Source organism: Martes martes (assembly GCF_963455335.1).
Source record: "Martes martes genome assembly, chromosome: 1".
Lineage (NCBI taxonomy): Eukaryota > Metazoa > Chordata > Mammalia > Carnivora > Mustelidae > Martes > Martes martes.
In genome coordinates, this window is record NC_137888.1 from 12,776,281 (window position 1) to 12,799,633 (window position 23,353).

Consider the following 23,353-nt stretch of genomic DNA (forward strand, 5'->3'; position numbering starts at 1 on the left):
ACTTTTACTGAATTCCTATATGAGTTCTAGCAGTTTTGGGGTGGAGTCTTTTGGGTTTTCCACATAAAGTATCATACCATCTACAAAGAGTGAGAGTTTGACTTCTTTGCCAGTTTGAATGCCTTTTATTTCGTTCTGTTGTCTGATTGCCTAGGCTAGGACTTCTCATACTATGTTGAATAGCAGTGGTGATAGTGGACATCCTTGCTGTGTTCCTGACTTTAGCAGAAAAGCTCAGTTTTTCCCCATTGAGAATGATACTTACTGTGGATTTTTCATAGATTGCTTTTATGATATTGAGGTATGTAGCCTCTATCCCTACGCTGTGAAGAGTTTTGATAACAGAGGATGCTGTACTTTGTCAAATGCTTTATCTGCATCTACTGAGAGTATCATATGGTTCTTTTTATTTTATTTATGTATTGTATCACATTGATTGATTGCTGTGAATGTTGAACCAACCTTGTAGCCCAGGAAAAAAATCCCATTTGGTTGTGGTGACTAATCCTTTTAATGTACTGTTGGATCCTGTTGGCTAGTATTTTGGTGAGAATTTTTGCATCTTTGTTCATCAGGGATATTCGTCTGTAATTCTCCTTTTTGATAGGGTCTTTGTTGGTTTTGGGATCAGTATTATGTTGGCCTCATAGAATGAGTTTGGAAGTCTTCCTTCCATTTCTATATTTTGGAACAGTTTCAGGAGAATAGGTATTAATTCTTCTATAAATGTTTGGTAGAATTCCCCTGGGAAGCCATCTGGCCCTGGGCTCTTGTTTGTTGAGATTTTTGATGACTGCTTCAATCTCCTTATAGGTTATGGGTCTGTTCAAGTTTTCTCTTTCTTCCTGGTTCAGTTTTGGTAGTTTATACATCTCTAGGAACATATCAGTTTCTCCCAGATTGTCTAATTCATTGGCATATAGTTGCTCATAATATGTTCTTATAATTGTTTGTATTTCTTCGGTGTTGGTTGTGATCTCCTCTTTCATTCATGATTTTATTAATTTGGTTTGTTTGTCTTTTGTTTTTGATAAGTCTGGCCAGGGGTTTATCAATCTTCCTAATTCTTTTAAAGAACCACCTCCTAGTTTTGTCAGTCTGTTCTACTGTTACTTTTGTTTCTGTTTCATTGATTTCTGCTCTCATCTTCTTTATTTCTCTTCTGTTGGGTTTTACACTTTACTTGCTGTTCTTTCTCCAGCTCCTTTAGATGTAGGGTTTGTTGCATATTTGAGACTTTGTTTCTTGAGTAAGGTTTGTATTACTATATACTTTCCTCTTAGGACCACCTTTGCTGCATCCCAAAGATTTTGAACAGTTGTGTTTCCATTTTCATTTGTTTCCATGAATTTTTTTTAATTCTTTCTTAATTTCCTGGTTGACCCATTCATTCTTTAGTAGGATGCTCGTTAGCATCCATGTATTTTGAGTTCTTTCCACCCTTTCTCTTGTGATTGAGCTCTAGTTTCAAAGTATTGTGGCCTGAAAACATGCAGGGAATGATTCCAGTCTTTTGGTACCAATTGAGACCTGATTTGTGACCCAGGATATGATCTATTCTGGAGAATGTTCCACGTGCACAAGAGAAAAATGTGTATTCTCTTGCTTTGGGGATGGAAAGTTCTGAATATATCTGTGAAGTCCATCTTGTCCAGTGTGTCATTTAAAACATTTATTTCCGGGGCACCTGGGTGACTCAGTGGCTTAAGCCTCTGACTTTGGCTCGGGTCATGATCCCAGGGTCCTGGGAGCGAGCCCCGCGTCGGGCTCTCTGCTCGGTGGGGAGCCTGCTTCCCCCCTCTCTCCCTGCCTGCCTCTCTGCCTACTTGTGATCTGTTTGTCAAATAAATAAAATCTTTTAAAAATTAATAAATAAAAATAAAACATTTATTTCCTTGTTGATCTTTTGCTTGGATGATCTGTCCATTTCCGTGAGGGTTGATGTTAAAGTCCCCTGCTATTATTGTATTACTGTTGATGTGTTTTTTTTATTCTGTTATTAATTGGGTTTTATAATTGGCTGCTCCCTTGTTAGGGGCATAGATATTTAAAATTGTTAGATCTTCGTGTTGGATAGACCCTTTAAGTATGACATAGTGTTCTTTTTCATCTCTTTATTATGCTCTTTGGTTTAAAATCTAATTCGTCTGATACAAGGATTGCCACTCCAGCTTTCTTTTGATGTCCATTAACATGGTAAATGGTTTCCCACCCCCTCAGTTTAAATCTGGAGGTGTCTTTGGGTCTAAAATGAGTCTCTGGCAGACAGCATATTGCTAGGTCTTGTTTTATCCAGTCTGACAACTGTTTCTTTTGTTTGGGGCATTTAGCTCATTTTCATTCAGGGTACCTGTTGAAAGGTATGAATTTAGTGCCATTGTATTGTCTGTAAGGTGACTTTTACTGTATATTGTCTCTGTTCCTTTCTGGTCTATCTTACTTTTAGGCTCTGTCTTTGCTTAGAGGATCCCTTCCAATATTTCCTGTAGGGCTGGTTTGGTGTTTGCAAATTCTTACAGTATTCGTTTGTCCTGGAGGCTTTTTATCTCTCCTTTGATTTTCAGTGACAGCCTAGCTGGATATAGTGTTTTTGGCTGCATGTTTTTCTTGTTTAGGACTCTGAATACAATCATGTCAGTTCTTTCTGGCTTACCAGGTCTCTGTGGATAGGTCTGCTGCCAATCTAATGTTTCTACCATTGTTGGTTACAGACATCTTCTGCCAAGCTACTTTTAGGATTTTCTCTTTGTCTCTGAGACTTGTAAGTTTCACTGTTAGATGTCGGGGTGTTGACCTATTTTGGTAGGGGATTCTCTGTGCCTCCTGGATTCTGATGCCTACCCTCTTCCCCTCTCTCTCTTTCTTCTGGGATCCCAACTGTTCTAATATTGTTTAATCTTACGGTATCATTTATCTCTCATATTCTCCCCTCGTGATCCAGTAGTCATTTATCTTTTTCTCAGCTTTATTCTCCATCATTTAGTCTTTTATATCATTGATTCTTCTGCCTCATTTATCTTAGCAGTTAGAGCCTCCTTTTTTGATTACACATCATTAATAGCCTTTTTTATTTTGACTTGGTAGATTTTAGTTTTTTTATTTCTCCAGAAAGGGATTCTGTAGTATTTGCTATGCTTTTTTCAAGCCCAGCTAGTATCTTTATAATTGTCATTCTAAACTGTAGTTCCCACATCTTATTTGGTCTGTGGCAGTCAGTACTGCCTCTTGTTCTTTTTTTTGAGGTGAGTTTTTCCATTTTGTCATTTTGTCCAGAGAAGAACAGATGAATGAGAGAACAAAATGCCAAAAGTGTAACAGTGACCCTGGAAAAAATATACACTAAACAAATCAGAAGAGGCCCAAAACCAGGGGCGGGGGAGGGGATGGGTGGCGATGAAAGGAAAAGGAAATTTTTAAAAAAAGAATAAGAATATGATCAGGCTGGGGGCACCTGAGTGGCTCAGTGGGTTAAAGCCTCTGCCTTCAGCTCAGGTCATGATCCCATGGTCCTGGGATTGAGCCCCACATCAGACTCTGCTCTGCGGGGAGACTGCTTCCTCCTCTCTCTGTGCCTGCCTCTCTGCCTACTTGTGATCTCTGTCTGTCAAATAAATAAATAAAATCTTTTTAAAAAAAAAAAAGAAAAGAAACTGCCCAATTTAAAAAAAAAAAAAAAGAAAAAGAATATGATCAGGCTGGTGAATGGAACAGAGCCACACTCTTGATTTTGGGTGTATTTTGGTCTTTTAGAAGAAACTGCCTCCCAAAATTTTAAAGAAAGAGAAACTTACGTATGTTTACAAAAATAAGGGTAACTACAATGAAGGGACAGAATATGATTGTAAAGATGAAAATTTAAAGAGATTTTAAAAAAGGAATTGGTAAGAAATTGGTTTAAAAAAAAATTTTTTTTTTTTAAAAAGAGAGAATGTGATCAGGCAGGAGACTAGAACAAAGCCATACACTAGATTTAGAGTATATTTTGGTCTGTTAGAAGAAACTGTATCTCAAAATTTTAAAGAAAGAAAAACTTACATATATACCAAAAATAAGGTTAAATACAATGAAGGGATAGAATAGGATGGTAAAAATGAAAACTAAAAAATTTTTAAAAAGGAATTGATAAGGTGTTGGTTGAAAAGAAGAAAAATTTTTAAAAAATAAAATTTTAAAAATTAATTTGAAAGACTAAAGAATCATAGGAAAAAAACCCCATGAATTCTATATGCTGTATTCCCCTAGTGCAGGAGTTTTACAGTTTTCATTGATCAATAAACTTGGTCTTGGCTGGATATTTTTGCTGATCTTCTGGGGGAGGGGCCTGTTGCAGTGATTCTTAAGTGTCTTTGCTTGAGGCGGAATTGCACTGCTCTTGCCAGGGGCCTAAATAAGTAATCTGCTCCTGTTTGCTCTCAGTAGCTTTTGTTCCCTGAAAGCTTTCCATACAGCTTTGGAGGATGAGAATGCAAATGGTGGCCTCCCAGTCTCTGGCCCCAGAGGAGCCAAGGGCTCAGGGCCCCACTCCTTTCACCAGGCTTGTGATGGAGCATTTCTGTCTCTGGCACATGACCCCATTTAGGGTTTCCAAACCCATCAGATTCCTGCAATGCATTCCCATGCCACTCCTCCTGGGGAAGGAAGGGGAGTCTCCCCAGATCTGCCACTTGTTGGGTCCCTGCTCGAAGAACAGTGGCCAGACTGTGCGTCAGATCATGGTTTGTGGCAACCCTGAGCTGAGAGCCCCCTTCTTAGGTCCATCTTTGTAGCCTCTTTCCCACTTCAATACTTAGGGGCTCTGCCGCCCTCAGGCACTCCCGGTCTTTCTGTGACCCTGAGGGTCCTGGACTACACTATCCCAGCGAGGGTTCCACCCCCCACTTAGCCACTGGAGCGACATCCCTCAGTGGAGCAGACTTCTAAAAGTTCCAATTTTATGCTCCATTCTTCTGTCACTTGCCAGTAGCTGGTTGACAGAGGCTCCATCCCCCCACCCCCATGGTCTTTTCTTCCCAAATGTCACCTTGGATTCACTTCTCCACACATCCTACCTTCCAGAAAGTAATTGCTTTTCTGTTCATAGAATTGCTGGTATTCTTTTCTTTGATCTCCTGTTGAGTCTGTAGGTGTTCAGATGGTTTGATAACTATCTAGCTGAATTCCTGGGACCAGACAAAATTTAGATCTCCTACTCCTCTGCCATCTTGCTCCTCCCTCCAAGTTACCTAGCCTTTTGATTTTCCCTCCCTAAGGAGAAAATTACATGCTTTGATACAAACCTAGCTGTGATATTTTGTACATGGATTAAATTGGCAAACTCTTCAGCTGGTTTTTTGGACATGCGCATTCAGCATAGGTTCTGAATAAGATTCAGTGTCTATCACCACTCATTTAAAGAAACCTGACTAATCTGTTAAAGTTAATCATACTTTTTTTTTTAATAATAGCTAACATTTGTTGGTTGTTTTGTAAAGTGACAGGCACTAGCACTTAAACATGTATTACCTCTTTAATCCCCTTAACTATGTGAGGTTGGCACTTTTTCATTTTATAGATAAGTAAACTGGTGTCTAGAGATTGTAAATAGCTTACTCGGGATCATAGAGCTAGTTAGAAGCAGAGAAGGGACAGGCAATTTGACTCCAGAACCTGGGATCTTAATCCCTGTAAATTGCCAGGTATCTTTTCTTAGAGTTGTATTTCTCACGCTTACCTATCGATGCAACATGTCATATTCTATCAGAACACTAATAGATACTCGTGAGATAAAATGTGAATTTGCTGTCATAGAGTAATGAACAAAAATTTGAATTGTCGTTTATAGTAGGTACTAATTACCACCTATCATTAGATAAATTTGTTCACACAATAAGCAAGTTTAGAAATAGCTTTTTCAACATGATCTTTTCTTCATCTCTACTTAACTATATGGATGGGAAGGTGACTAGATATATGGCTTCATTCTTCTTTCTTTGTTTTTAGGTCCCACCACATCAGCCGGGTCCTCCTGTAGTTGGTGCTCTGCAGCCACCCACTTTCACGCCTCCCTTGGGCATTCCCCCTCCAGGTTTTGGTCCTGGTGTTCCTCCTCCACCTCCTCCTCCACCATTTTTGCGCCCAGGATTTAATCCAATGCATTTACCACCAGGTACACTGAGTTGTTTAAGAAGACATTCTTTTTAGAACCCAAAGTAAGGTGACACAACGTAAGTTGACATTATTTTTTTTATTCTAGGTTTTCTTCCTCCTGGACCCCCACCTCCTATAACTCCACCAGTATCCATTCCTCCTCCTCACACTCCTCCAATAAGCATCCCAAACTGTAAGCATGTTTTTCCTTTGTGTTCACTCATCCTCTTGGAGTTGGGAGTAGGAGGGAGAATGGACCAGTAATAGGATCTATAGTATGGCAAAAGAATGTTGACTGGGGAGATAATTATTCAGCTTCACATGTTGATGTAATTATATTCCTTAGCTACTATCGCTGGTATAAATGAAGACACTACAAAAGACTTATCTATTGGAAATCCCATTCCAACAGTGGTGTCTGGGGCTAGAGGAAACGCCGAGTCTGGTGACAGTGTGAAAATGTATGGCTCTGCCGTGCCACCTGCTGCACCCACGAATCTGCCCACCCCTCCTGTAACCCAGCCTGTTTCACTTCTTGGTAAGTTAATTTTTTTATCATCAGTTTTTTTTTTCCCCACCCAAGTTAGGTGTCTTTCTTTCTTTCTTTTTTTTTTTAACAGTGCTAATTTTGGTAAAATGTTTTCTGAGACTCGTACTTTTCTTTGAGGAAGATCTTCCTTTTAAATATGTACACTTGGTCTTTACCAAGAGTAGCCCAAGAGACAAACCTCAAAGATGATATCATGTTTGTTGTCCTGATTGAAAGTGTGGATTTGTACATCGTAATGTAGTGTAGGAAGGTAAACTAATCTCTGTGAGATGGAATTGGTACAGAGTCCATGATTGATATAATGCCAGACATCCAGCGTTGTAAGAGATAGCATTTTGACAACCCGGAATTTTTTCCTGTCTGGACCAGTTTTTATAAAATCCTGGGCTGTGATAATCTCTGCTGGCTATCAAAGAAATTATCTTTGATACATTGTAATAAAATGGCTTTATTGTCTGAGTGACAGTTGCACAGCCTGGGACAGTGTTTTCTCACCCCTCAGTTTCCTCTTGCTAGTTTATCTGTTGTACTCTTTACCTGCAGTTTTACTACTGCAATCAAGGGAAGTATCATTTAGATTGTTTCCATCTTTAAGAGGCTTTACCCTTGCTTGCTGGAGTTATAAATGATTATTTCATATACTTGTTATAGTGACCATCTTTTAAATTAATGCATTCTTGTGTCTTGAAGTGGTTTTACCAAGTATAATTAACACTTGATTCTCCTAATGGGTAGTTAATTCCTGCTTATTATAACATTGTAGTCCTGTAACCCCATTGTATTTTTCAGAAGTATATGTATGTGCACATACAAGCTTTCATAATCATAGTTTTTTTTTAAGGAGAGAGCACCTTAGGTGCCTCTGAAATGTAGGACTGTGGAACATTAGTTTGTGATTCAGGACTTTTACTTTTCACCTACACCTTTCAGTGCTGTTGGAACTTTTTACTTTGTGCATATACTACATTTATAATAAAAATCAATTTGTTTTCAAATAGCATGCTGTCTTCTGCCCTCTCTAAGACTGAGCTTAGTCTGAAAATAAACTTGATTTTTCAACTCCTTTAGTATACATACTGGGTAATGGTAAAAGATTTAGGATTAAAATTTTCTCACCAGTAATGGAGCAGTAGTCATCATAATGATGGCAAATAGTTTGTTTAATGAGGAAGTTGCTTACAAGGTCTGCGCCATAATGAAAATCGTGTAGTAGAAGGAGCGTTGTTCTGGGAGCCAGGAGACCTTTAAATCTTTGGATCTCAGTTTTGTTACACATTTTCTTTTTCATATTTGTAATAAGATGGTTGCATAAGAATCACAGAATCTGAGTTGGATAGTATTTTCTGATCAACCCCTTTCCTCCACCTCACACTGACTGATTGTGAATTCTCTTTGTAATGAAATTTCCGAGACTAGCATCCATGGATATTAGGCCACCTGAGACTATTTACAAAGTGACATGCATTTGTGCTTTTTTTCTGGTGTTAGTAAATCCACTAAATGAAAGCTTTCTCCATCCCTAAGAGTTTAATAACCACTACTTTCAAACAACCTTGAAGACTAAGTAGACTGCCTCTGATTTAACATTAAGGTCTTGAAGACTCTGCCCTTTATTTCTTATCACTACTGAGGTGCCTAATTTAAACTCTGCATCCAACGTGCGAAACAAACTAAAGCACAGATCAAAAGTTGGTGAGCTTGAAAAACAAACTTAGTAAGCTAGGCACTGCTAGAAAAATAATTAATTTCTCGGCATTTATCATTGCCTGACACGCCTCTTTGTATGTCTTTTCCTTCTTCTCCCTCCCAAATACATACTAGAATAGAAACTCCATGAGAGAGGGACATTTGTTACTTGAGGATTTGGATAAATGGATGGTTTTCAATGTAGGGCTGTTAATACTTTACCTCTAATGATGATCTTAGTAACTTTCAAAACAAAATTAAGAAATTGAAGGCTGTTCCAAATCTGGAAAGATCAAAATGTGACATAACATAAAAATGAAAACTGTTTTGTTAAAATAAGTACTTTTAACTGAAATGCAGTGGTTTAGTTCCAGTCACGAGAAAGAAAGCCTTTCATGTTCCTTCAATTAGAAATCTTGAACAGAATATCCTATAAATTTTGGCCTTTAAGAGAAAGGTCACATATGCAAATAAAGGAGAATTTATCCAAAAGAGGAATCATAGTTCCATCATTCTGATAAAGAAATGCAGTAATCACATGTAATACTGTAGCCCTGAAGGGTTGCTTATTAGGTTGGGATATTGTTGATGTTGACCAAGTAGTAGAATATTAGAACTAAGATGCTTTCAACTTTCTTCTTGGTGCTCTAATGTTTTCTCTTATGATAATAAAAAGAAATGCTGTGCTGTACCAGGAAACTTTAAGCCTATAAGGTGATATGAAACTCCAGTTTCTTCATCTGTTTTGTTTTTTTGTGTTTGTTGTTGTTGTTTTTTAAAACGGTGGGGGAGGAATAAAAATGACACACCAGGTGTTGTGGTGATTCAATGGGCTTATGTATATAAAACGACTGACACGTGGGGCCTGCCACAGGGTAGGCCATCTGTGAATGGTGGGGGCTTATTACAGGTAAGGAGTGTCCTAGGAGATACTTAGAATACCTAGACAAGATCTCTACCTTGTAATTCTAAAATTATATTACTTTAGCTATAGTTAGTTTTGAACTGTTCTGTTTGTTGGCAAAGGAAACAGGCTTTTTAGAAAAAAATGCACTTTGACATAGTTGCCTCCCATATTTTCCTGGTAGATTAGACTGGGTCATAAGTTCACACATTTTCAAGTTCCATCACTTGGTCTACTGAGGGAAAGAGTTAGCCATAGTGGTATTTCATTGAAATAGCATGATATGATATTTGTATTGTTCTCATCAATGATACTCAGGTAGTTTTCTTACAAGGGAAGCTGAACCTATCCTCGGGACTTAACTGAGTTCTTGGATCTTAATTTCTGAAACATGGCAATAGTATTTTTAAGATAGCATGGGCTAAACAACTGTTCATCGCATCTCCCAAAATTCAATAGTAAGGCCTGATTATACGGAGAGGAGGCAGTGCAGTCCTGCAAGGATTGGCTTAAAGAATTTTCTGAATGATCAAATGTAAGTGTGGGTGTTAGTTTGGAAGTGGTAACTAACTACCTGTTTCTAGAGTTGGGCTGAGGTACCCCACACTACCAAATTTGTAGAGAACTAAACCTCCATCTTGTAGAGGTTCTGATTATTTTAGTGACATTCTGAAAATATGAAGTTATATGATGCACAGTAATAATTCATTATCACTTAATTTTGAAGAAATCCATTCTTCGTACCTCACACTCCAAAATAGCTAGTTAGGACAGTGGTGGTTTCATAAAAGCTATTGGTAGGGGTTCTTGATCATTTAGGTGAGAGGGAATATTAATGATAGCGATTCAGTCTATTCTCTTTACTGTATTAAGTGTATGTGTTTACTTTTCAAAAACTTGTATAACATGTATCCCTTAATATGTATAGCATATTTTTTATTAAAAAGTTATTGTAAATGTGAAATTTGGGTTACTTTGGTGTTCCAGACAATAAAAAAAATACACAAAAAAAATGTTTGTTTGTGTTACATATCTCTACTGTGTTACCAGTATATCCAAAATATCTTTTCATGGAAAAATTACGCTAACTTGAACTCTTTCCTTTGGTGGAAAATTAAAGCCTTTTCTCTTGTCAGATACATTTATTTTCATTAATTGCTAATATGCAAATTCTCCCTAGTTTTGTCACACTGCTATAGATGATGGCGAAATTTGTAAGTAAGAAATGGGTATTTCTAAGATTGCTTCCTACTTACTGATAATTTTGGTTACCAAAGATCTAAAGCAGAAGTCACAAATTGGTGGCCTCCAGGCTGAATTGCTAGACAGTGGTATGATGCCCTTCATACTTGGTTTAACACATCTTGCATGAACTCAATAAGTATTTGAGTTGATGTTCCCAAATTTGGACACTTCAAGAAATTAAGTGTACAGACTTGGTTTGTGAATTCTATACGTAAATAACTGTGTTTGCTTTCATGCAATAGTTACAATCCTTCAAACTGCCTAGAAGATGAATAGTTATACCATCACATTCAGTGATTACTTTAAAATTCATATTTGGTTTATGGTGATTTCACTTAGCTTGGATTTCTCTGCCCAGAATTTTAATTATTTTTATATTAGTAATTTTTAACATTTAAATTAGAACATTAGAGCACCAATCTAGTGTGAATAACGTTCAAAGAAAACCTGAAGAAATTCTAGAAAGCCATTTTTTATGATATTTAATTTTTAATACAACTTTTATGTTCTAATGGTTTTTTTCTTACTGTGAACTTTGCTATAATAATTTGGTTATTTTAAATTATAAGCTAGAGGGATCTATGAGGTGTTTGATTTGGTACCCCCAAAAAGCCTGTTGACTTTATCCTATAACATGTTCTCCTTGAAAGCTTTAAAATACTGGAATTGGTACTCTAAATATTACATTGGTAATTATTTCACTAGTGTTACATAGTAGAAATGGTTCCCACATACTGGCCCCCTACCTTCAGTTTAGTATATAACATTGTTCAGTGGATACAGTAGATGCTTAATAGCTATTAATCCACAACAAATACTTGCCTTGGATATGAGTTGATGCATGAATACACTATTTTCTCAGTAGGTAAAGTACTTGCATGAAACACACAGGGAAGGTCTTGTACAAAAATCTGAAAGCTGTTTATCACTTTGTCTCCATGCCCCTCTGTGCTTCCTGGCCTGTAGAACTCCAGCCTAAAGGGTCTCTCTTAAATTTACATCTTTCAGACGTATATCACTTTGGGTTTGAGGAAGGTGGGAGGGGCAGATACTCTGGGCTCTGAACTGATTTTAGTAGACAGTGATGTTGCTTTGAAGAATTTCAGGTAAGATTTTTTTCCAGCTAGCGTTGAACGTTGCAACTCTTAACTCCAAGTCAGAGCTGTTGTGCTTTGCCAAGTTATACTAAAAGAGCACTTTGTGTGCAAATTCTAGAAAGTGACTATAAATGAACTATGGGACGTGGACCAGAGCCTATTGTACATTATTTTGCAAAAAGCCATGCAGTCACTTTTAAATCTGTCTGATTTCTCTTCATTTGAAATTCTGGTTTTCATGTATTGGATTTTATCAAAACAGAATGTACCCCTATACTAAAAATAGATCCCCCTCTCAGTACACTTGCATTATGTATTATTGAAAACCCCGATTTCTCTTAAAGATCTCTTGTTAACATTCTAGGCACGATTTGATTTTGGTATAATACTGTCTAAAATGTGCTTTCTCTTTCTTTGAAAACTAGCTCCTTACTCTTTTGTTCTCCCCAGCTCCCAACATAGTGGCTGCTATAAGAATTGCCTGGGAGTGTTTTCAAAGTAGTTATGCTGTAAATGTTACTAAATGGTAAATCTAGGCAAAAGAAAGACATATGTGGGCTGTGCTAGTATTCCCATTTTCTGAAGGTTTGGAATGAAAAAAAGACATTTAGTGATTTTTTAAAAATTACATATATACATGCGCATGCCTAGGGATTTTTGGTATTGGTGGGAGAGAGAAGGGTGGTTGGTAATTTTTTTTCCTTGTGTGGGAAAGTTTCATTCTAGATTCATGCAAATGCCACAGTGAACTTCATTTTATTGGGATCAGATCAAAAAAGGTGGAACTGCAAATAGGAACAGAAAAGGAGGTTGTGAAAGAAAATTGCAGCCTTTCTGAAAATAAATTTCAGATCTTTAGGTGAACAGCGGAAAGACACTCCGTACCCTGGGGGAGAAACCTGGACTTAGAGCTTCTGCTCTTGCACCCCGAGAGAGATTTTCTGCTGATTAATTTGGTCATCACGACTCTGCCACCACCATTCATTCGTACATTCAACATGTATTTCTTCAGTACTTACTGTGTGCCAGGTACCCTTCTGGGTACTAGAGATACCTGAATGAACAAGACAAAAGCCTGTCTTTGTAGAACTTCTATTCTGGTAGGGACACAGATAAAAGTAATAGTTTCACATGGAGTTAATCCTGTGAAGAGTGAAATAGAGAACACTTAGGGATTGGAGGAACATCACATGCGATGTGCACTTTTTTTTTTTTTTTTGAAGATTTTATTTATTTATTAGAGATCACAAGTAGGCAGAGAGAGAGGAGGAAGCAGGCTCCCTGCTGAGCAGAGAGCCTGATGTGGGGCTTGATCCCAGGACCCTGAGATCATGACCTGAGCTGAAGGCAGAGGCTTTAACCCGCTGAGCCACCCAGGCGCTCCAGCAATGTGCTCTTTTAAATGGGACAGCTCAGGAGGGCATCTAAGAAGGTAATATGTAGAGAAATGATGGGGAAGAGGCATAGACAGAAAAGACATTTCATGTAGAAGGCCAAAAGGAGGCTAGGATTGAGAATGAATTTGGCTTATTCAAGGGACCCCAGTAAACTGGTGCGGCTGGAGCAGGCGAACAAAGGAAAGAGCAGCAGGCTCTCAGTTCAGAGAAGGTTGTCAAGGGCCTGGTTATGATTGCTATGGGGAATTCTGTGGTCCTAATCTGACATGTATTTTATAAAGGTAACAGCTGTTACAGAGAAAGCAGACTACAGGAGTTGGTAAGAGTGGAAAGAAGACACCAGATGCTGTTACAGTCGATGAGATGCAGGCTGACCACTTGCATCGGGGGTGGTACAGTGGAGGAAATAAATTGGTTGGACACTGAATTTATTTTGAAGAGAGGGCCTCCTTGTTGCCTTACTAAATATGGGATATGAGAGGAGGGAGTCAGGAATAAGTCTCTGACCTAAGCAATCAGTAGGGTATAATTTCTGTTCCTGAGGTGAACATATGTCAAGGAGGAGTGGGTTTGCAGAGAGGATATCAAGGTAAAATGGTGGGTATTTTAACTTTGAAATTGACGTGCAGATGGTAAGTAAACAACTTGGTGAATAATGTCTAGAGATGTGATTTCAGGTATCGTCTGCAAACACATCGGCAAAGCCACAGGAGCCTGTGAGAGGACTTGAGGGAATGTAGAGACCTAGAGGGATGAACCCAGGAAATACTTAGCACCCAGCACTTGAGAATACAGTATTGAGAACTAAGGCAGACATAGTCCCATATGCCGGGAACTCTTCTGAAGAGTTTGTATGTATCAGTCATTTGAGCCTTATAGCCCTAAGCAGTAGGTGCAGTTACCCCATTTTATAGATAAGGAGGCTGAAGAGTAAAGAGGAAGTAGCCTGGCCAAGTCAACAGCTGTAAGTGGTGGGTCCAGAGCTGAAGCTAGCATTGCTCCCAATGCCTGTGGTTTTAACCACTGTTCTGTACTGTTCTGTTCAGCAGAGGTTACTGGAAGGTGCAGCCAATGGGCTAGCAGGCAAAGTAGAGGGGGTATTCTGGAAGCCAAGTAGAGTTACTAAGAAGGCAGGAGGGATCAACTATTGGTTGTGTTGATGGGTCAAGGAAGGACACTGAAGCTTGCTGCCTGGATTTAGCAAAATGAAGGCTCCTGGATAACCTTAGAAATGTGGTTTCCTTGGAATGGCGGATCCAAAAAGCCCATTTTCGAAGGGTCAGGAGAGAATGAGCTGAAGGAATGGGTACAGTGATTCTGGACATCACTGAGGATATTTGTTATATAGAGGAATAGTGAAATGGGGTGATGGTTGAAAGGAGATGCGAGGAAAGGGGAGGCTTTTTTTTTTTTTAATTTCTAAAAGATGGATGAAACTAAAGTATCTTTATTGGAAAATCAGCAGAGGGGAAGTTTTTGGTGCAAGAAAGAAGAGGTGTTTGCTGAGGGCATGCATGGGTTCAGGGTTTGAATAAAGAGTTTAGCCCTTGGAGCATAATGTTCTCAGAAGGAGTAATACGGATACAGGTAAACTGGTAGATGTGGTAGGTAGGTAATGAAAAAGTTTTCCAACGACCTTTATATTTTTTTTTCATGATAAACCCCAGTACATATATACAATATATGGTTTTCATTATAACGGTTTCCATTATAAACCATATAGTGGAATAATACTTGGTAATTTTTTTAAAAATGAAGCCCTTTAAACATGCTACAAGATAGGTGAATCTTGACAAGATAGACGAAGTGAAAGGAGCCAGTCCCAGAGGATCACATATTGTCTGATTCCATTTATAGAAAATGTCCAGAACAGGCAAATCTATAAAGACGCAAACTGGAGTATGCGGTTGCCAGGGGGCAGGGAGTGGGGGACCAGAAATGGGGGTGATAAGAGTGGTTTTTTTGAGGTGATGAAAATATCCTGAAGTTGATTGTGACAGTTTTCCAGCTCCAAATATACTACAAACCATTGAGTTATAAACACTTGTATGTGAGTAAATTATAAACTGTGTATTTTATCTCACTGAATTTGTTGTAAAACCATTTAAGAATAGTTAGAATTGGGGCACCTGGGTGGCTCAGTTGGTTAAGCAACTGCTTTCGGCTCAGGTCATGATCCTGGAGTCTCAGGATCGAGTCCCACATCGGGCTTCCTGCTGGGCGGGGAGTCTGCTTCTCCCTCTGATCTCTTCCCTCTCATGGTCTCTCTCTCTCTCTCTCTTAAATAAAAATTTAAAAAAAAGAATAGTTAGAATTAAGGACGAACAGGTGAATTAGATATAGAGGGAAATGAGAATGAAAACAGACTAGGAAAATGAGGATCACTAAACCATTAAGGAAGCACTTGTGGTTTTAATTGTACACTTAAAATGAGACCAGTTGACGTCTTGGGGGTGGGATGCCCCCCCAGCCCTCTCTGGGTACAGATTAGGTAGAAGAGTTGCATTCAAAACCATCAAGTTGAGGTTTTCCCAAGCCAGCTGAGGTGAGGGGGAACCATGGACTCTGAGGCAAGTTAAGGAAGGAAAGGTAAAGACAGTGAAGGGCACTGTGGGGGCCTGACCCTCGTGACATCAAAAATTACTCCGAGAAGGGGGTCGGGGAGTGGGGTGCTTGCAGATGAGAATTTGGAAGTAATACAGGTATTTGTAACGAAAGGTCCAGGACTTGAAAGAAGCAGTGGTTTTGGTAGGATGAAGGACAAGATGGTTGGCAAAGAGGTAGAACCGCCTTGCCTTTTTAGATGTTTCCCTCTCATCCTTTTCCTCCCTCCCCTTTTCACCTAGCAAGTCCTTGTTTTCCGTAAAGGATCCCCCTTGAATTTTCATCCTCTTCAAAAGCATCCAGCTAACTGATGCATTTGGGTCACTCAGCACTTAATTCAAACTTCTAGTAATTTTATATGTGTCTCCTTGTCCTCCCTGTCCCCCTACAGTCCTTAGCAGAAAGCTGCCTGTTGGGCAGAAAGTTACTGTTTGTGTTCCTTATTTATGTTCTGGGACTTCAAGGTCCACGTTGGACTCCACTCGTGATACCAGCTTCCTCTTCCTCGCTGCCCGTTTAGCCTTTTAACACCTGTTCTTTAAGTCACATAATTCTGGACAGCTTTGCCCTAGATAGCAGTGGTACCTCCCCTTTAATCTTGACTGACTTTTTAATTGTGAAATGTCTGGTTTTTGACTCATAGGAATATTCACAGTTAAGTCTTGGTTATTTTGAGTTGAACTCAAGTGTATTTCTTAACACTTCTCAAATTTGAATATAGATGTTTGGGACTGTCCCGTTTCCTGCATTAAAATCCGCTGTATTAAAATTTTGGAGACTTTAGTGTCTCCTTGGGTCTGAACTCTTCCCTTTTCTTACCTGAACTGAGGGTGACACTGGGACTTCTCTTACAAGCTCTAGGTGTGCATACCAGTTTCTTCTGCAAACACCCACCAGATCTAACCCAGTCTCCTCTAGCTCAGTAGAAATTTGTCCTCTCTCTCCCCCAAAACAGCTTCTCTTCCTAAATTCCTGCACTGCATTGATGCTTCCGTCTACTCATTCAGACCAGAGAGCTGTGCTCTTCCTCTCTGTCCCCCCTATTTGGGTTCAGTCTCTATTTCCATTTAATCCTTCATGGACAGATTCATGAGTTCAGATGAATCTTTAAGATTCCAGATATCCAGAGTCCAGGGGATAAGAGTCCACCTGCTCTCTGCTGTCTTTCCTTTCCTGGCTCTCCTACGCTGCTTGCTAGAAAGCTCTTTCAAAAAATGAACACGGGATCATCCTTGCGAATCATGCCTTGGTCATTGCCCCATCACTTGAAGTCGAAGTCCGGCTTCCCTCTTGTGGCGTATCACAATTCTGAATTGCCCCAGCCAGCCTGCTCGGCCTCCTGAACCTCTTTCAGTTTGATGGTCCTTGTATTCACACAGATTCTTGCCTGCTGCTCCAGTAATAAACCTCATCGTGCATATCTGTCTTCTCTCTCGTCAGAAGACACTCTGTTGCAGTTCTCCCCACTGGTGATGTCCTTGCTGTTGGACCCCACTCAGACGCCCTAAGCCTCACACTCAGATTCATACACACAAGCTTCAGCAGGTCCGCCTTTGCCACCATACTAGCTTGGGCCATCTCTTCCTGCAGCCACCATGTTTCTTTCTACTTGGACTGTATCCTGTTTGAAGGAAAGGACAATGTTTCGTTTACCTTTATGTCTCTAGCACATGAAATGAGTTAATAATGTAAAGCTCAGGTGTTCAATATATGTGAATTTTTTTTTTAATCTGTAACTAGAAAACTTGTCAGTGGTATTGCTTGTCATCCTTCCATGACATAATGAATGATTGCTTTGAAGCCCCTTTAGACCAGACTAACTCACTACATCGTCCATTGATGTATGTATAATGTCAGCTTTCCTAATTAAAAATGAAATTGAGCTAGCATGCCTGTCAAGGGTTTATGCCACCTAGTATATTTTTAGTTAAATATAACTTTGATTATAAAAGCAACACATGTTGACGGCAAAAGAACCTAATAATAATCCATAATTTTACCACTTCTCTGGCCTGAAGGTCAACATTTAGGACTATGGGAATATTCTGTCAGGGAAATGTAAATGTTTGTCCATGAAGGATTAAATGGAAATCTACTTATTTACAAATGAGAGAAGGGATTTGAGCTTGTAGTATTTTAGGCAAATACAAACAGCTACACATACAAAATCAATGAATTAGGCAACATTTTTGCTTTTATAAAAAATACTGTATGTTGTGGATAGTTTAAATATATGATTACTATAAATGTTAACCATATTAAATCAGTCTGTTTACTCTCAAATGCATGTTATAAAGGACTTAAGAGATGTGTTCCTAGAGACAGGTTTATATTTTTAGAGAGTATTATTGCCAGTTTATCTGTTCTGTACAAGGCTGAGGTGGCCTTGCATCCTTTGGCCACTGTCACATTGGTAGTTGAGGAAGCCAGTCTTGGGTAAATCAGGAAATAGGACCTCTCCATTGTCCTACAGGAGTCCCTCTTTCCTCTTAAAGATTCATCTGAACCTGATTCTTTTGTTATAGTAAGATGCTCTGAACCTGTTTCCCATTTTTCTAGTGATATTTAAAAATTTGGCATTGGCCTCTGGCACTTAAAGAGAGGTACTCTTATGTGCCACACTGAACTCTTTAACAAAGTAAAACAGTGGTCATTTTAAAGGCTGGTGGGAAAGTAAAGTTTGTTTTGAGTGTATCTATGTGTGGTATCTCTATGAAAAGGGCAGTAACTTGGGTACATACATTTTATGTTGAGTTATGGTCCACAAATGTTGGGACTAATTTCTTTTAAAAGTGAGAGAAAGGACGTATCTTAGATGCTTTTGTTGCCCTGCTGTTTGGTATACACACAGTGTTTACTAAGTGATAGGAATAATGTTGGCCATTGTGAATTCATTTAGATCTGAAACATAGGATAGGTTCTTTGTATGTTCATTGGGGTTTCAAGGCAAGTCTGAAGAGTGTGTGAAGAGACAAGGTCTTTGCCTCGTTTGTCCATTTCATAAATTCTAGCTTTTTACTGTGGTATTTAGCGTATTTTACCTTTAGACCCGACATGTGAAAGCTCAGTGCGTTCACATTTTTCCCAACTGCCAAAATGCTTGACTTTAAATTGTGGTGGGTATTGGGGAACCACAAGAGGTTAATAAGATCCAAATCAGAAATGAAAAATGCACTCATTGTAGTGAAGTTAGGTATTTAATGTTAGGATATTTATCACCTGTCAAAATAGATATAATAATTTCAGCATATTTAACTATATGTATTTTATCCCATTTAATCTCAACAAGAGGCAGGTATTACTCTCATTTCTGAGGCACACGTCCAAGGTCATTCCTAAGTGAGATTATATTTCACCAAACATACTTCTTTTTTTTTTTTTTTTTTTAAAGATTTTATTTCTTTATTTGACAGACATAGATCACAAGTAGGCAGAGAGGCAGGCAGAGAGAGAGAGGGGAGGAAGCAGGCTCCCCGCTGAGCAGAGAGCCTGATGCGGGGCTCGATCCCAGGACCCTGGGATCACGACCTGAGCCGAAGGCAGAGGCTTTAACCCACTGAGCCACCCAGGCGCCCCCATACTTCTTTTTAAGCATGTGAAAGAAGGTGTGTCTAAGTAAATACCAAAGCTGGTTTTCATGTTTAAAGTTATAAACTGCTATATATATATTTTCAGGTCTACTCTGTTTAGTCCTTAAGTCTGACAGAATACTATTGGACCACGTGTTGTGAGGAGCAGAAACTGAAGTTAGAAACTCATACAGAAAATTTGGGAGGGAGCAGTACTTGTTAAATGTTTGCTGAACCACGTGGGAGGAAGGAAGTGGTTCAAACTAATGTGGGGGGGGGAATACTTAGTATTAAAGTATGGGGTTTGCTCTTGAGTTTTTTTATCTGTGTCACCCGAACATTTCTCTGAACCATTGCTGATCAAGAGTCCTAACCCATAACTTGCTCAAAGGCCATTCTGCAGTTCATGAGGAAATAGTACCTATTCTAACCTCTGGAACAGTTTCCAGTGTTAGTGACAGTGTTAACAGTAACAGGAGTTAACTCCCGTTGGTCATACAGTATTTTGCCTTGTGATGTTGATATTTGCGAAGAAATAGATGATGCCTTTCTGTTATTAAGTGGTGAACTGAAACACGCATACTGCTTGCCAGATCATTCTAAATGATGGATTGTTGAATTTGTATGACTTAATACCAAAACTTGAGCAAAGCCTCATGTAAATGGGAAATAAAACCAGTAAGTCCTCAGCGCTGTCAACAGCACCAACTTCGTCCATCTTGTCGCCTTAGGAAGAATGAGAAGATGAATGGCTGAACTTTGAGCAGACTTCGTCATTGTGGCCTAGCAAGAACCTGTAAAAATAAACTCTCTGCTGGTGTATCAGTCTTTATAAGCATTACTGTTCAAGTAACACGTACCGTATAGTAAGGCATCCTAATGACAAGGAATCAGAGACCTCTCTCTTCAGTGGATTTTCTGGGTCAGTGACCCCATTTGTTTCTAGTATTGACTTTAAAACCTAAAATTTCCTAAGAGTACACCTGAGCTGGCCTTCAGTTGGCTCAGATAGTTCAGCCCTTTCTCATTAGGCCTAGTACATTGTGTTTCTCAAATGTTTTAAGTATTTTGAGTGTTTTAAATATTTTCGCCAAACAGCTGCTGGTGAAGACTATAGGAGACTTTCCAAAATTGGTATACTGCAATTTCCTTTTCCAGCTGATTTGACCTCTACCGATACGAGACACTAATCACCTGTCCACTAGTTAGATAGACCCGTATCTCCATAGCATATATGTACAGTGTAGTATCTGTGAGACTGCATCCCGTGGTCGTGACTGGGCGGACGGTCACATTGAGTTTCTCACAGGGTGGACTTGGCAAACCACACAAAATTGGAAGATTTGGATTGAACTTCATTTTGATTGAAGCGCCACAGGAAACAGGTGAAAATCGAATGCCATCTCTGCGTTACTTTACATACATTTTTATTTTTACTTTCTCTTAGGTACTCAAGGAGTTGCACCTGGTCCTGTAATTGGGCTCCAGGCACCATCCACTGGTCTTCTCGGTGCCCGACCTGGCCTGATCCCACTTCAGCGCCCTCCAGGAATGCCACCACCTCACTTACAGAGGTTCCCTTTGATGCCACCTCGTCCCATGCCACCACATATGATGCACAGAGGTCCCCCTCCAGGACCGGGGGGCTTTGGAATGCCGCCACCTCATGGAATGAAAGGCCCCTTTCCACCACATGGCCCCTTTGTTCGGCCTGGCGGAATGCCAGGGCTCGGGGGTCCAGGGCCAGGCCCAGGGGGTCCTGAAGACAGAGACGGAAGGCAGCAGCAACCCCAGCCGCAGCAGCCCCCACCGCCGCAGCCGCAGCCCCAGCAGCCTCCGCCCGCGCAGCAGCAGCAGCAGCAGCAGCAGCAGCCGCCACCCGCGCAGCAACCACCACAGCCGTTTAGAAATGATAACAGGCAGCAGTTCAATTCAGGTAGAGACCAAGAGAGGTTTGGAAGAAGATCTTTTGGAAATAGGGTGGAAAATGACCGGGAACGGTATGGGAGCCGTAATGATGATAGAGATAATAGTAACCGTGAAAGGAGAGAGTGGGGAAGAAGGAGCCCTGACCGGGACAGGCACAGAGACTTGGAAGAGAGAAATAGACGCTCTAGTGGGCATCGAGACAGAGAGAGAGATTCTAGAGATAGAGAGTCTCGTAGAGATAAGGAAGAAAACCGAGGAAAGGAGAAGCCCGAGGTGACAGACAGGGCAGGTGGTAACAAAACCGTTGAAGCTCCCGTTAGCCAAGTGGGAACCGTAGACACTGTTTCAGAACTTGGTAAGGGGGAGTCTGAGTCGGCCGTTGTAAAACCTTCTGAAGAGCTACCTGCTGAGGCTACCTCATCCGTTGAACCCGAAAAGGATTCTGGCTCAGCAGCAGAGGCTCCTCGTTAGAGACTGGCATTTGTCGAATGTGACCGTGACACTTCCGGAGTGTAGAGCTTGAGGTGTACAGATGCTGTATTATATTGCTCCTGCTATACCGCAGCCCCGCAGTAGTTGGCGGGGAATTGTAAGCAATTTGATTGCTTCCCTTCTATTTAAAAATAGCCACAAAATAACAAAAAATACTGAAAATATGAATAAATATTACCCTTTTTGCTGTAACTTTTTAAAAGTTTTGACTTTAAAAAGTTTACAAATCGTAATTAGAAGTGCTCTCTATTTTTTTTTTTTAATTTAAGACAAGGTAACGGTGAAAGCTCCTCAAAACAATAGGGATGTTTTTAATAAACTCTATTTTCATAACAAACTTTAATGTGTGCTATTCTTCCTACACTGCATTAAGGTGGAAAAGGATTGTTCACCATCAAAGTTTGCGCTGTTAATACTGTATTGGAGTCTAAATTAGACTTGTTTATTTGATGGAAATAGACATCTTTATGTAGTTATTCTCACTTTCATTTGTACTATTTTTGAATTTTAACATTTCAATCATAAGGTGTAAAGGGTTAGTTGTTTTCATGTTAATTGAAAAGCTTGTTAGTTTTGCAGTTCAATCAAGGTTTTCTTTTTTGCCATTGGCTTTGTGGTAAATGTTGCCCTAATTAACTTGTAAAGAGAAATTTTGCTGGGGGAAAAACTGGATCCCAAAGACCCAATTGTACTATAGAATTATCTGATTGCCTGGGTATTACTTATTAGAAGTAAGTTTGAGTGTTTCCTTACCATCCCATTAAATTTTTCAGAAGGGTGAAAAAAATCAAGGTTTTAACATTTGCAACCTAAAAGCTTTCTGTCTTCTATGTTTAAGGACTTAAATGCAACCTATTGTTTCCTTATAAGCCTTGACTGTTGCCTTTCTTTACCATTTTTTAAACTCCCCTGCTGGGCAGAGGTAGACTGAACTTTTTGTCACATATAAGAACATATAAAGTATTTTCTCTTTTGCTTAAAATTGTTGGGATAACTAGAAAAGTAGATGTAGTTTATCCAAGAACTATTACGTGGAGACGTCCAAAGCCAAATCAAACCTGTATCTAAAATAATAAAGAAAAGCGGTTCCATAAAACTGCTTTCCCCGGTGCCAAGGAATAGACCTGTTGTTACAGTCCCAAGTGTTTATGGCCTTGTTGAGGCTTTTTTCCCTTAAATTACCTTTTAAACTGTCCTAGTTTTAGTGTGCTGAGCAGGTAACTTTTTCTTTGCCCTCATCCCCAGGTGAAGCTGCTTTATCACTCTGGTTTTTAAATAGTACTTTGCAGCAAGATCTCTTTCGACAGGGAGAATGTATCTAGGACAATGTTCTTGTGTTCCTGGCTTTAGAAAATGAGAGAAAATCAGGCTGATAACTGCACCTGAATTATAAGACTTGCCCTCCGTTTGATGTTGGCCCACCTGAGAGGTTTAAAAGTCCTAACTGAAACTGCTTCTGGAAAGAAATAATACATCTGATTTAGTGTTCAGATTTCAAGGACTTAAAACCCCTATTTCCAATTTTAAGTATTGGAACCATCCTATTTCCACCTGACAGCATCCCCCCACCCCGAAGTACTAAGTGGTAGTGATTACACTTGAGGCTCACAAGCCAGGCCCTATATTTGAGTCTTATCCCACACACATACAAGTGGTCTATTAGTGAAATCCGTTACTGTTTTTAACTTCTGACAGTGATTTTAACAACCACTTCTTCTGAGCATGTTGTTCTTTTTATCACCAATTTTAAAACT

The 23,353-nt window shown here is 39.5% G+C and overlaps 1 protein-coding gene across 2 annotated transcripts in view; it reads left to right on the forward strand.

The window, feature by feature from the left end:
- The window catches only part of SCAF4 (SR-related CTD associated factor 4), a 67,756-nt gene extending 45,114 nt beyond the window's left edge, over nt 1-22,642 (forward strand). The window contains exons 17-20 of one of the 2 annotated variants that reach the window (XM_080806057.1): nt 5,980-6,145; nt 6,233-6,319; nt 6,473-6,664; nt 20,626-22,642. In XM_080806057.1, coding sequence (XP_080662183.1) covers nt 5,980-6,145; nt 6,233-6,319; nt 6,473-6,664; nt 20,626-21,578 — 1,398 coding nt within the window. In that variant the 3' untranslated portion in view covers nt 21,579-22,642. The remainder of the gene's footprint in view (nt 1-5,979; nt 6,146-6,232; nt 6,320-6,472; nt 6,665-20,625) is intronic. The other variant, XM_080806058.1, reaches the window with a different exon arrangement.
- The last annotated feature ends 711 nt before the right edge of the window (nt 22,643-23,353 follow it).